This window comes from Sturnira hondurensis, unplaced genomic scaffold (assembly GCF_014824575.4).
Source record: "Sturnira hondurensis isolate 20B ecotype Veracruz unplaced genomic scaffold, ASM1482457v3 Scaffold0020038, whole genome shotgun sequence".
Lineage (NCBI taxonomy): Eukaryota > Metazoa > Chordata > Mammalia > Chiroptera > Phyllostomidae > Sturnira > Sturnira hondurensis.
The window spans coordinates 452,199-465,380 of NW_028092669.1; the positions used below are offsets into that span (position 1 = coordinate 452,199).

The 13,182-nt window shown below is 38.2% G+C and overlaps 1 protein-coding gene across 1 annotated transcript in view; it reads left to right on the plus strand.

Moving 5' to 3' along the window:
* Window positions 1-13,182, plus strand: part of NAPG (NSF attachment protein gamma) — a 29,528-nt gene that overhangs the window by 14,019 nt on the left and 2,327 nt on the right. The window contains exons 9-11 of the mRNA XM_037028555.1: window positions 9,176-9,254; window positions 11,339-11,418; window positions 11,971-12,100. Of these exons, the coding sequence (XP_036884450.1) occupies window positions 9,176-9,254; window positions 11,339-11,418; window positions 11,971-12,100 (289 nt within the window). The remainder of the gene's footprint in view (window positions 1-9,175; window positions 9,255-11,338; window positions 11,419-11,970; window positions 12,101-13,182) is intronic.

Here is a 13,182-nt window from a genome sequence, read left to right on the forward strand (position 1 = left end):
TTGGAGAGACCCGCAGGGTCCTGAAGGGTTCACAGGCTCACACACCTGAGAGCCATCACCAGGGGGACCTGGTTTGCTTGCGGGAAGCAGCAGAGAGGACTAAAATCAGAGAGAAAGCTGAACAAACGCCATTGCCCCTCTCTGACCCTGCTCCCACATACAGGGTCACAACCCAGTGACTGGGTGGCCCCACCCTGGTGAACACCTAAGGCTCCACCCCTCATACTTAACAGGCACAAACAGAGCCAATACTTTTAAGCGACCAAGAGATACCCAACCTATCAGATGCACAGTTCAAAATGCTGGTGATCAGGATGCTCACAGAACTGGTTGATTTTAGTCAGAAACTAGAGGAACAAATGAAGGCTAAACTAATTGAAATGAAGGGACATGCACAGGAAACCAATAGTGATGAAAAGGAAACTGGGACTCAAATCAAGAGAGTGGACCAGAAGGAAGAAAGAAACAACCAAACAGAAAAGAAGGAAGAAGCAAGAATTCAGAAAAATGAGGAGGGCTTAGGAACCTCCAGGACATCTTTAAACATTCCAACATCTGAATTATAAGGGTACTAGAAGGGGAAGAGGAAGAGCAACAAATGGAAAACTTATTTGAATAAATAATAAAGGAGAACTTCCCCAGTCTGCCAAAGGAAATAGACTTCTTGGAAATCCAGAAAGCTCAGAGAGTCCCAAAGAAGTTGGACCCAAGAAGGAGCACACCAAGGCACATCTTAGTTACATTAGCCAAGATGAAAATGAAGGAGAGAATTCTAGAAGCAGCAAGAGATAAGGGGACAGTCACCTACAAAGGAGTTCCCATCAGACTGTCAGCTGATTTCTCAAAAGAGACCTTCCAGGAAAGAAGGGGCTGGAAAGAAGTATTCCAAGTCATGAAAGGCAAGGACCTACATCCAAGATTGCTCTATCCAGCAAAGCCATCATTTAGAATGGAAGGACAGATAAAGTGCTTCTCAGATAAGGTCAAATTCAAGGAGTTCATCATCATCACCAAGCCCTTATATGAAATGTTAAAGGGACTTACCTAAGAAAAAGAAGATAAAAAATATGAACAGTTAAAGGACAGAAAACTCACAGTTACTAACTACCACACCTAAAACAAAAGCAAACTAAGAGGACAGCTAGATCAGGAGCGGAACCATAGAAATGTAGATTACATTGGAAGGTTAGCAACAGGGGAGTGGGAGGAAGAGAAGGGGAGAGAAGGTACAGAGAATAAGTAGCATAGATGGTAGGTAGAAAATAGACGGGGGGGAGGGCAAGAATAGTATGGGAAATAATAGAATCTAAGGAAGTCGTGACACGTCATAAACCAAAGGAGGGAATGGTGGGGGAGGGGTGTGCACTGTAGGTGGGAGTGAAGGGGGAGGGAATGGGACAACTGTAATGGCAAAATCAATAAAATATATTTAAAAAAAGATTTGAAGTTTGTTTTTTATTCTTTCAAAAAGGAGGAAAAGAAGTAAAAGGAAAGCCATTTAATATCAATAAAATATATTAAAAAGAAAAAATAAAAGTATTATTGGGTGCATGTAGTATGAAAGGATTAATGTCAACTGCCACTGTAATTCTATCAGGAATTTAAGTAGTGCAAGGTAAGAAAAACATGGAGAGTCAATACTAACAAAGATAATTGAGATAATTTATGTGCTGTTTAGATATCTTGAATTCATATTTTGATTATAATCTGATTTGAGATTATCAGTTGCCTAAAATAAAACAAATGGTAATTTTTTACTTTGTATAAATAACATCTGATAGAATATGGAATGAAATTTAAAGTTTTATGCTTCTTACATTTAATTAATATCCATATTTTTTTCATCAACTTGAGACTGTAAGATTTAATTCTAACTTAATAGTTTAGTTTGTGTCCTAGCATAGCAAAATTAAATAACCAATTTAATATATTGGTATTAGTCTCCTGTTTTTCCTTTTATTTCTGGAGAGCTGTAATGCAGAAGTTAGTCACATTTCTTCTGTGAAATGGTCACATCTGGGAGCCCTTAAAGCAGTTCTAGACCAGTGTCCTTGTTTCCTCTTGGGAAAGGTTTTTCCAACATGCTTATCTGACTAACCTGTGAGACTTTCTCTTCCTCTGCTTTCCAAAGATCTGAGGCAGTGTTGGCACACTGTATGGTTGCCTCATAATGACCCCGATCCAGAGAGCTTTGTTGTGATTCCCAGTGAGGGAGAGAATCCCACTTCCTTTTTTCTTTCAGATTTACATTTTTTCCTTTTTATTGAGTTTATTGGGGTGACACTGGTGAACAAACTTATGTAGCTTTCAGGTACCCAATTCTATAACATATCACCTGTACACTGTTTTGTATGTTCACCCCAAGTCAAGTCTCCATCACCATTTATCTCCCCATACCTCCTCCACCTGCCTCCAACCCTCCTTGCCCAGCAGTCACCACACTTTGTCCACATGCCTGAGTTATTCCTCTTTTTTTTCTATTTTGCTCAGTCCTTCTACCACCTCCCCAATCTCTCCCCCACTTTCCAAGAGCTGTAAGCCTGTTGTCTGTCACAGTTTTCCTTGTTAGTTCATTAGATTCCACGTATGAGTGAAATCATATGGTACTTATCTGTCTCTTAGTGGCTTATGTCACTTAGCATAATGCTGTACAGGTCTACCCATGCTGTTGCAAATGGTAAGATTTCCTTTTTCACTGCCAAGTAGTATTCCATTCTGTACATGTACCCCAGCTTTTTTATTCACTCATATTCCTATGGACACATGGGTTGCTTCTAAATGTTGGCTATTGTAAATAATGCTGTAGTGAACATAGGAGTGCATATATTCTTTAGAATTAGTGTTTCAGGTTTCTCTGGATAAATTCTCAGAAATGAAATCACTGGGTCATAAGGCAGTTCCTTTTTTAATTTTTTGAGGTAACTCCCGTACTGCTTTCCACAGTGGCTGCGCCAATCTGCATTCCCACCAACAGTGTGTGACATTTCCCTTTTCTCCACATTCTTGTCAACACTGGTTTGCTGATTTATTGATTATAGTTGTTCTGGTAGGTGTGAGGTCATATCTCATTGGGTTTTAATTTGCATTTCTCTGATAATTAGTGATGATGGAGCATCTTTTCACATATCTGTTGTCCATCTAAATGTTCTCTTTGGAGAAGTGTCTATTCAGGTCATTTTCACATTTTTTAATTGGATTGTTTGGGGGGGGGTTGGAGTTGAGTTGTAGGAGTTCTTTATAAATTTTGGATATTAATCCCTTTTCAGATGTATCACTGGCAAAGAATGGTTCTCCCATTCTGTGATTTGTCTTTTAATTTTGTTGATGGTTTCTTTTGCTGTGCAAAACCTTTTCAGTTTCATGTAGTCCCATTTGTTTATTTTTTGATTGTTTACCTTGCCTGAGGAGATGGGTCAGAAAAAATATTGCTGCAAGAAATGTCCAACATTATATTGCCTATGTTTTCTTTAGGATTCTTATGGTTTCAAGTCTAACATTTATGTCTTTAATCCATTTTTAGTTTATTCTTGTGCATAGTTTAAGTAGGTTGTCTGGTTTTATATTTTTGCATGTGTCCATCCAATATCCCCAATACCATTGTTGAATAAACTGTCTTTACCCCAGTGTATGTTTTTGCCTCCATTGTCAAATATCAATTGACTATAAAGGTGTGTGTTCACTGTGGGCTCCCTACTCTGTTCCATTGATCTATATGACTATTTTTATGGAAGTACCGTGCTGTTTTGATTACTATGGCTTTGTAGTATAGTTAGACATCAGGTAGTGTGATTTATTTAACTTTGTTCTTTCTCAAGATTGTTATGGCTGCCCTGGCTGGTGTAGCTCAGTGGATTGAGTGTGGGTCTGTGAACCAAAGGATCAGGGTTTGATTCCCAGTCAGGGTTTGATTCCCAACCGGGTTGCAGGCCAGTTCCCAGCAAGGGGAAGCCCAAGAGGCAACCATACACTGATATTTCTCTCCCTCTCTCCTTCCCTTCCCCTCTAAAGATACATAAATAAAAAGCTTTTTAAAAATGGTTATGGTTATTCCAGGTCTTTTTTGCTTTCATATAAGTTTTTTAAATATTTGTTTTTATTCTTTGAGCTATATCATTGGTATCTTCATAGGAATTGCATGAATGTGTAGATTGCTTTGGGAAATACGGATATTATAATGATGTTAATTGTTCTTATCATGAATATGTCATGTGCTTCCACTTATTTGTATCTTCTTCAGTTTCTTCCTTCAGTGTTTTCTAATTTTCCAGGTACATGTCTTCTGCATCCTTGGTTAGATTTATTTCTAGGTATTTTACTCTTTTTAATGCAATTATGAATAGAATTGTTTTTAGTTTCCTTCTCTGACAGTTTATTTTTGGTGTATAAAAATGCTACCAATTTCTGGATATTAATTTTGTACGCTGCTATACTTTACCAAATTCATTTATTAGCTCTAGTTTTCTTGGTGGAACCTTTGGGTTCAGTATGTACAGTATCATGTCATCTGCAAATAATGACAGTTTTACTTCTTTTACAATTTAGATAGCTTTTTTTTCCTTCATGATTGCTGTAGGTGGGACTTCTGCTACTGTGTTGCATAAGAGTAGTGAAAATAGAAATCTCTCTCTTCCTGATATTAAGGAAATCACTTGTAGTTTTTGCCCGTTGAGTGTGATATTGGCTGAAGGATTGTCGTTTATGACCTTTAATATGTTGAGGTATGTTCCCTCTGTTTTGACTTTGCTGAGAGTTGTTATCATAAATGGGTGCTGGATATTATCAGATGCTTTTTCTGCATCTGTTGATCTGATCATGTGGTTCTTATCCTTCATTTTGTTTATGGGGTGTATCAGGTTTATTCATATGTGGCTATTGTACAAACCTTGCATCCCCGGGGTCAATCCCCCTTGGTCATGGTGTATGATTTCTTCAGCGTATTGTTGGATCCAGTTTGCTAATATTTTGTTGAGGATTTTAGCATCTGTGTTCATCAGATAATAGTTTTCTTTTTTCTAATGTCTTTATCTGGCTTTTGAATTAGGGTAATGCTGGCTGGTAAATTGACTTTGGGAGTCTTCCCTTCTCTTGAATTTTTTGGAATAGTTTAAGAAGGAGAGGTGTTAGTTCTTCTTTTAATGTTTGATAAAGTTTGCCTGTGAGGCCATCTGGGCCAGGACTTTTGCTTGTTGGGAGCTTTTTGATTACTGCTTTAAGCTGGTTCTTCTTGATTAAGTTTTGGAAATTTGTATCTTTTTAGGAATTTATCTAATTCTTCCAGATTGTCCAACTTGTTTGCATATAGTTGTTTATAATATTTTCTTATTATCTATATATATTTTTAAGACAGAGTGGAAGAGAGGGAGGGAGAAAGAAAGGGAGAGAAACATCAATGTGTGGTTGCCTTTCACACGCCTCCAACTGGGGACCTGGCCTGCAAACCACACACGTGCTCTGATTGGGAATTGAACTAGTGACCCCTTGGTTTGCAGGCTGGGACTCATTCTACTGAGCCACACCACCCAAGGCTCATATGTGTTTCTTTGGTTTTAGTTGTTATTTGTATTTCATTTATGGTTTTAGTTATTTGAGTCCTCACTCCTCTTTTTTCATGATAAGTCTAGAGAAAAGTTTGTCAATCTTGTTTATCTTTCCAAGAACCAGCTGTTATTTTATTGATCTTTTTCTATCATTTTTTAAGACTCTACTTCATTTATTTCTGCTCTCATCTTTATTATTTGCTTCCTTCTACTAACTTTGGGCTAATTATTATTTTTTCCAACTTCCTTTAAGTGTAAAGTTAGATTGTTTATTCAGATTTTTCTTGTTTCTGAGGTAGGCCCATCCCTGTTAGGACTGCTTTAACTATGTCCCATGGATTTGGGATTGTTTTCTCATTTTCATTTTTCTCAAGGTTTCTTGATTTTTCCTTTGATCTCATTGTTAACCCATTCCTTGTTAAGTAACATGATATTTAACCTCCATGTCTTTGTGTGTTTTTCAGTTTTTTTCCTAGTGATTGATTTCTAGTTTCATACCACTATGGTCAGAAGATGCTTGATATTTTTTCAGTATTCTTAAATTTATTGAGACTTGTTTTTGTGTGCTAATGTGGTTTATCTTAGAAAATGTTCCATATATATTTAAAATATATTCTGCTGCTTTGGGGTAAAATGCTCTGAAGACATTTATTAAATCAATCTGATTTAGTGTGTCCTTTAAGACTGTTGTTTCCTTGTAAATTTTTTTTTAATTTTTATTTTTTATGATTTTATTTATTTATCTTTAGAAGGGAAGGGAAGGAGAGAGGGAGAGAAATATCAATGTATGGTTGCCTCTCGTGCGTCCCCTGCTGGGATCCGGGAACTGGCCTGCAACCCAGGCATGTGCCCTTGACTGGGAATCGAACCGCGATCGTGTGGTTCGCAGGCCTGCGCTCAATCCACTGAGCTATACCAGCCAGGGCTCCTTGTAAATTTTTTGTCTGGAAGATCTATCCATTGATATTAATGGGGTGTTCAAGTCTTCTACTATGACTGTTGATCTCTCCCTTTATGTCCATCAAGTTTTGCTTTACATATTTAGATGCTTTTATGTGGGGTCCATTTATGTATACAAGGGTTACATCCTGTTGTGAATTTCTCCCTTTGTAATTAAGTAGTGTCCTTTGTCTCTTACTACAGGCTTGGTTTTAATGTATATTTGTTGTCATTTATAAGTCTTCATATCCCAGCTTCTTTTTTATTTCCATTCGCATGAAGTATCTTTTTCCATCCCTTTTAGTTTGTCTGTATCTTTCATTCTGAGGTAGATGTCTTATGGACAGCATATGTATGGGACTTATTTTCTTACCCATGCAGTTACCCTGTGTCTTTTGATTGGAGATTGTATTTATTGCTATTTTATTTTTTAAATATGTTTTTTTTTCTTTTTCTTCTGCTGTTTCTTAAAGCAAACCCTTTAACATTTGCTGTAAGCTGGTATGGTGGTAACAGACTCCTTTAGCTTTTTCTTACCTGGGAAGCTCTTTAGTTTTCCATCAATTTAAGTGATAGCCTTGCTGGGTAAAGTAGTTTTTGTTGTAGGTCCTTGCTTTTCATAACTTTGATTATTCCATGCCAGTTCCTTCTGGCCTGAAATGTTTCTATTGAGAAATCAACTGACAGTCTTATGGGAGCTACTTTTGTGGGTAGCTGTCTTTTTGTGTGTGTAGCTTTAAGATTCTCTTGTCTTTTACCTTTGCCATTTTAATCATGATGTGCCTGATATGGGCCTCTTTGAGTCCATCTTGTTTGGATTTCTGTATGCTTCCTGGGCTTGTCTTTCTCCTTTATCAAGATAGGGAACTTTTTGGTCATTATTATTTCATATGGGTTCTTGATCCTTTGCTTTCTCTTTTTCCTTCTGGTACTCCTATGATATATACATTGTTACACTTCACGTTGTCCCAAAGGACCCTTAAGCTATCCTAACTTTTTTAAAATTATTTTTTCTTTTTGCTGTACTGATTGGGTATCTTTTTTCTACTTTGTCTTCCAAATTGCTGATTTGATATTCTGCTTCATCCAACCTGTCTTCCAGTGTATTCTTCATTTTAGATATTTGTGATCAATCAATTTTTTGGTTTTGCTGTCCTTTTTCTTGCTGTTGAGCATCCTTATAACCATTTACAATAAACTTAATGTCCAATAAATCGCTTGCCTCCATTTTATTTAGCTTTTTTCTCTGGAGATTTTTCCTGTTCTCATTACATTTGGGGTCTGTTTCTTTGTCTCCCCATTTTGGCTGCCTCTTTGAGTATATTTCTCTGTGTTGGATAGATCTCATATCACTTCCCATTTTTGTGGGTTGCCCTTATATGTACTGGATGATCTGTGGAGTCCAGTCATGCTGTCTCTGATCACCTGAGCTGGACACTGCAGGAATGTTCCTTGTGTGGGTTATGTGTGCTGTCCTTTTAAGTTATACAGGGAGTGTATATGATGAGTGAGAATCTTGGGGGACAATCTTAGAATTCTGCTCCCATGCCCAACTTATAAATCAACTTTGTTTCCATAATTTAGCTAACAAGTTGAAATTTGGAGATTCAGAATGCATTTCTCCAGTGACTCTTATTTTGCAAAGCAGTAAGTTGACAGGGCACACAGGCCACACAGATTCAAATTAATTCATAATGTAAGTTAAACCAAGCCACGATGTGTATTTTTAATACCAATATTTTTTAAAACAATAATTAACAGAAAAATATAGTGTAACATGTTTGTATTTTTAATTTGAATCACAGCAACATCTTTCTCCCTCTATACCCTAACAGTGCAGAATGCTTATTTAGTCTTGAAACAATAAGAAGACAAAGAATGCAAATAAATAATACAATCATTAATAAATAAATAACAATTGAAGAATAAACTTTTTCACATCCTCACAACTGTAAACCTGCTTTTGCCAGCCCCAGTATAATACAGCTTCACTGGGAGATGGTGATGTGATTAGTGTTTGATGGGATTAGGGTTGGGGAGGCAAGTAAGGGGTAGGGATTTGGAGGACCAGAGGAAGATTTTTGGAGATCCTTTCCTCTCCATTCTGTCCTCTGAGTGGGATGGGAGAAAAGGTGAGTATGAGAGTAGACAGAAAAAGGTGAATGCACAGGATCAAAGGTGACAGGAAGGACTTTTCTAGCCTTCATCTGTGTGCCTTTCCCTGCTGCCCTTTTCGGCCCCAGGAGCAGTTGGGCGCACTGAGGAAGTAGGGAGCATGTGACAGTGAGGGCAGAGCGGGAGAAGTAATTCTTTAGTGGGAGGCAGTGCTGGCAGGGCATCTGGATGGCCTTTGGTGGAAGGAAATAAATCTGGGATGATTAAATGGAGAGTTTTTCTCTGATACATTTCATAAGCACTCATAAAGCAGTTTGTTGAATTTGAAAGATATTGATTAATGAATGATCCTTACCTGTCCATAATTTCTCTTGCTTTTCTCTGTCTGTCTTATGCTAAAGGGGCAAGTTGAGCATTTATATGAGCAAAGCTCATGGAAATGTGGATTACAGAGCAGGTGCTAAAATGCCTGATATCTTCTTTATTTCTCTAAAAAACTGTCACATGAAATACATTACAGTGATGACCTCTGTTGTAGATCATTTGGACCTGGCTTGTTTTACATTTCTTTGTTTTGTCTTCAGGTTTGATGAAGCAGCACTCTCTATTCAGAAAGAAAAAAATATTTATAAGGAAATTGAGAATTATCCAACTTGTTATAAGGTATGTTTTGGAAATGGTTATTTTTGGCTTTACAATAGATAATGTTTCATAATGGCATATATATGTACCTATAGCCAGATTCCATGGATAGTTGTATATTTTTTTAAATAGTGCTTTTTGGGTCTCTATTTTTGACTAAACTGGACTAAGCCTATCCCTCTTATTGATTACAATTAAAACTTCCAGAGAAAATACAATTATTTGAATTAGTAGAGCAAGGTGATAGAGGTGAGTAACCACTTGGAGAAGCAATCAATATAGCAGTGGGCTTCTAAGGATTTTTCCTTGTTCCTCTTGTGGCGTTGACTTAAGAGAAGCCTCAGTCATGGAGCTGGGCAGCAGAGGCTCCAGCGGCTACAACTCCTAGAGAACTCGTAGATGTCATCTTTCTATCCAGAGGATCTGGGAAAATACACCCCACTGTTTTCATCTCTTTTTTCTTCCCTGACTTTGCTCTGTAGGGGAAGCCCTAGTCATGGGTCTGTAGCTGTGGTGGTGGCATAGGCAGTTAAAGTGCCAATGGAAACCTGGTCTGTTTGGCCAGAGGAACTGGGAAGACGAGCTAAGAGAGCAAGCAGAAAACCCCTGGAAGGGGAGCTGGAATAGGGAATCCTCTTTTTATGTGTGTATGGGCCCACACAAGTCTTGCTATTGCTCCCCAGCTGTGCCTCTGCAGGACAGACTCAGAGGCAGAACATGGCATTTGAGAATTGCAGTAAGACTGCACCACTGTCCAGGGCTCATAGCATTCTCCCTGGGCTCTCGCATAGGGCAGAGCCCAAGAAGCAGAGCAGAGGGACCAAACTAAGACTAGAGTCACTGCCGAGCAAAAGCAGACAAAACATGCAGACTGGGCCTGACTAGGGGGATTGCCTGGTGGAAAGACCCAACTTTCCTGAGAATTAAAGGACAGTCTGTGCAGCATAACATTCACAGTGTCCAGGGTGCAGTCCCAAATTACGGAACATAGGAAAACATGACCAGTTTTCAGGAGAAAAGACAACTGATGCCACCCCAGAGGTAACACAAGTGTTGGAATGACCAGATCAGGACTTAGAAGCGGCTGTTGTAAGTGCTGCTGAGGCAAAGGCATACACAGGGGAATGAATGGAGAGCAAATTATTTTTGATGGAAACTATACACATGAACTAAATGAGAATATTAGAACTGAAAGAACAATATCTGAAATAAAATACTAGATGGGTTTAACGTGATAATAGAGATGAGAAGATTCAAGGAACTTGAAGGTTAAGTTACCTGAAAAATAGATATAATAACAGTTGAAGGGCTCTCTTGACGATACCTTATTAGTCATATCTTTGATCTTATTAATGCTTTTGTTGACTTATAATTGTTGACTTATAAATAGTGTCATTGTTTCTGTTATCCAAATTTTCACTCATTCTAGTTCCCTAGTATCTCTTTAAGAAAGGCAAAGTACAATTGTAGAATTTTGTCTTTCTTTTTTATTCCCTTTTCAAGATTAAACCTATGTATATAGGTGTTTAAAGCAAATTTTATTTCAAATGTATGGTTGTGATCTAAGGCTTTGTTACTCTGTGTGATTCTCAGACTAGCAGTGTCAGGACCCTCTGGGAGCTTGTTACAGACAGCAGGCTCTTGGGCTTGCTTTGGGCCCACTGGCTCAAGGTGTTCATTTTAATAAGACCACTGGGTAGTCTGTTTGTACATTAGAGTTTGAGGTGTACTGCTTCAGGATATTTTCTGCAGATGTCCTGTGAAAATTACTGCAGAATCGCCCAAGCTGGCGTAGCTAAGTAGATTGAGTGTGGGCCTGTGGACCGAAGGATCATGGTTCGATTCCCAGTCAGGGCACATGCCTGGGTTGCAGGCCAGTTCCCAGCAGGGGACCCACGAGAGGCAACCATACATTGATATTTCTCTCCATCTCTCCTTCCCTTCCCCTCTAAGATAAATAAATCTTTTTTAAAAAAGAAAATTACTGCAGGATTGTATAAATTTCTGTATAAAACCCAAATTCTGAAAACTAAGTTCCTGATGTCGGGAAACTGACTTTATTAAGAAGATGTAAATTTGAACCCTAATCACCTCTTTTGTTTTAGAAAACAATTGCTCAAGTCTTAGTTCATCTCCACAGAAGTGACTACGTGGCTGCAGAAAGATGTGTCAGAGAGAGCTACAGGTGAGACGCTGAGAGCATTGTCTTCACTTGGAATGTTAACATTTCCATTAATTTGAGATTACTGCTTAGATAAATAACCCTGGCTATGAAACTTTTTTTTTTAAATTCATTTTGACAGGAGCACCTCACTACTATTTCAGCTTTTACAGCTGGATTTTTACAAGTGTGTTCTTTCTTGTATTTTTCTCCTGGAACTTCCATGGAAGTGAAAAACTTGAATGATTTTGTTATGTTTGCCTTCTAAGAAAAAAATAACAAAAAAAGAAAAGTGCTTAGAACATATGCTACAGGAAGATGTGAATAAGGAATTTTCTTGTTTGAGATGTTTACAATGAGCAGTCCCAATCCCAGCACTGTTGACATTTTCGGATGTGTAATTCTTTGTTGTCAGGCCTGTCCTGTGCACTGTGGAATGTCTAGTCTCATCTCTGACCTCTGCTCAATTGCAACAGTTAAAAATGTGCCCAGATGTTGCCACACCTCTGCTGGGGGGCAAATTCACCACTGGGTGAGAAGGAACAGGTGGAGATGTGTGATTTGTGCTTGCTGTAGCATTCCAGGGTTTAATGGGAGTGAAGACTGTGCTGCACTCGAACAGCTTCTTGAAGGTTATGACCAGCAAGACCAAGATCAAGTGTCAGAGGTCTGCAACTCACCCCTTTTCAAATACATGGACAACGATGTAAGTGGCCTTTTGGTTATCTTTCTTCTTTCTTCTTCAGTGGAAGAGGCTTCCAATGAGATTACCTCTCTTGTGGACTTGTGAACTATTTTCCCCCTTTATTTTTTTTTATCTCAAAATACTTCTCAAAAGGGAACTTAGCATTTACACTGAAGTTTTTGATAGGTTCAGATTGTTTGAATGTGAACCATGTAGGTTCACAGCCAGTTATTTATCCATCTACCTGTGTTGACCATATGTGTATTTTTAAATTCAGCTCCATTTTTCTGGTTTCTTTCACTTGTTGACCTCCACAGCTTCCTTAGTTCATTAAGTTTCGTTTAGGCTCACTGTCTGACAGAGACCCATCACGTAGTGGCCTTTGTAATTCGAGATAGACTTGTTGGAATTCCACTCCTGTGACAGCTAGCTGTGTGATGCAGCTTATTAACTAACTGTAAGCCTCAGTTAGCTCACCTGGAGAAATGGAGCAACTGGTCTCTGTCTTGCCAGCCTGCTCTGAAGAGTAGATTAGTCTGTGTTCACAAAGCAGCCTCACACATTACCATATACAGAAAGTGAGCCTCAACAGTGGGCTTCTGTTCTTTCAGATTTCCCTTTTCAGTAGGTTTGTGAGCACCAATTCATTTGATTTGGTCTTGCAATTTTAGTCTTATGGTATCAGATTGGCTTAAGATTTTCAATTTTTTTTATCACAATGTATAGAGAGGAACATTCTTTTCTTGATGAATTCTTAATAGGCTTTTGTAAATTTATATGTATTTTTTAGGAAATTGTCTGTAGCTTACACTCTTCATTTACTCAACAGATCTTTATTTTATAGGAACTGTAAGTGGTACTTAACTTACTATGTTTCAATGATCTCATTCCTATGTGTGGCCTAAAATTTGACATTTTTGCTAGTTGTGTATGTCTCATTAAGGTCATGACCTATAGAGGGCAGAGCAATGTTGAGTTCTGTGCTGAATGTTTTTCCATAATTAGTATTGGTTATTATGAGGTAGAGAGCTAGTATCTGCCTTTTGTTGCAGCATCGCATACGGAGCTTGTAGTTATCCAGACTTTGAGAACATGTTTTGTTG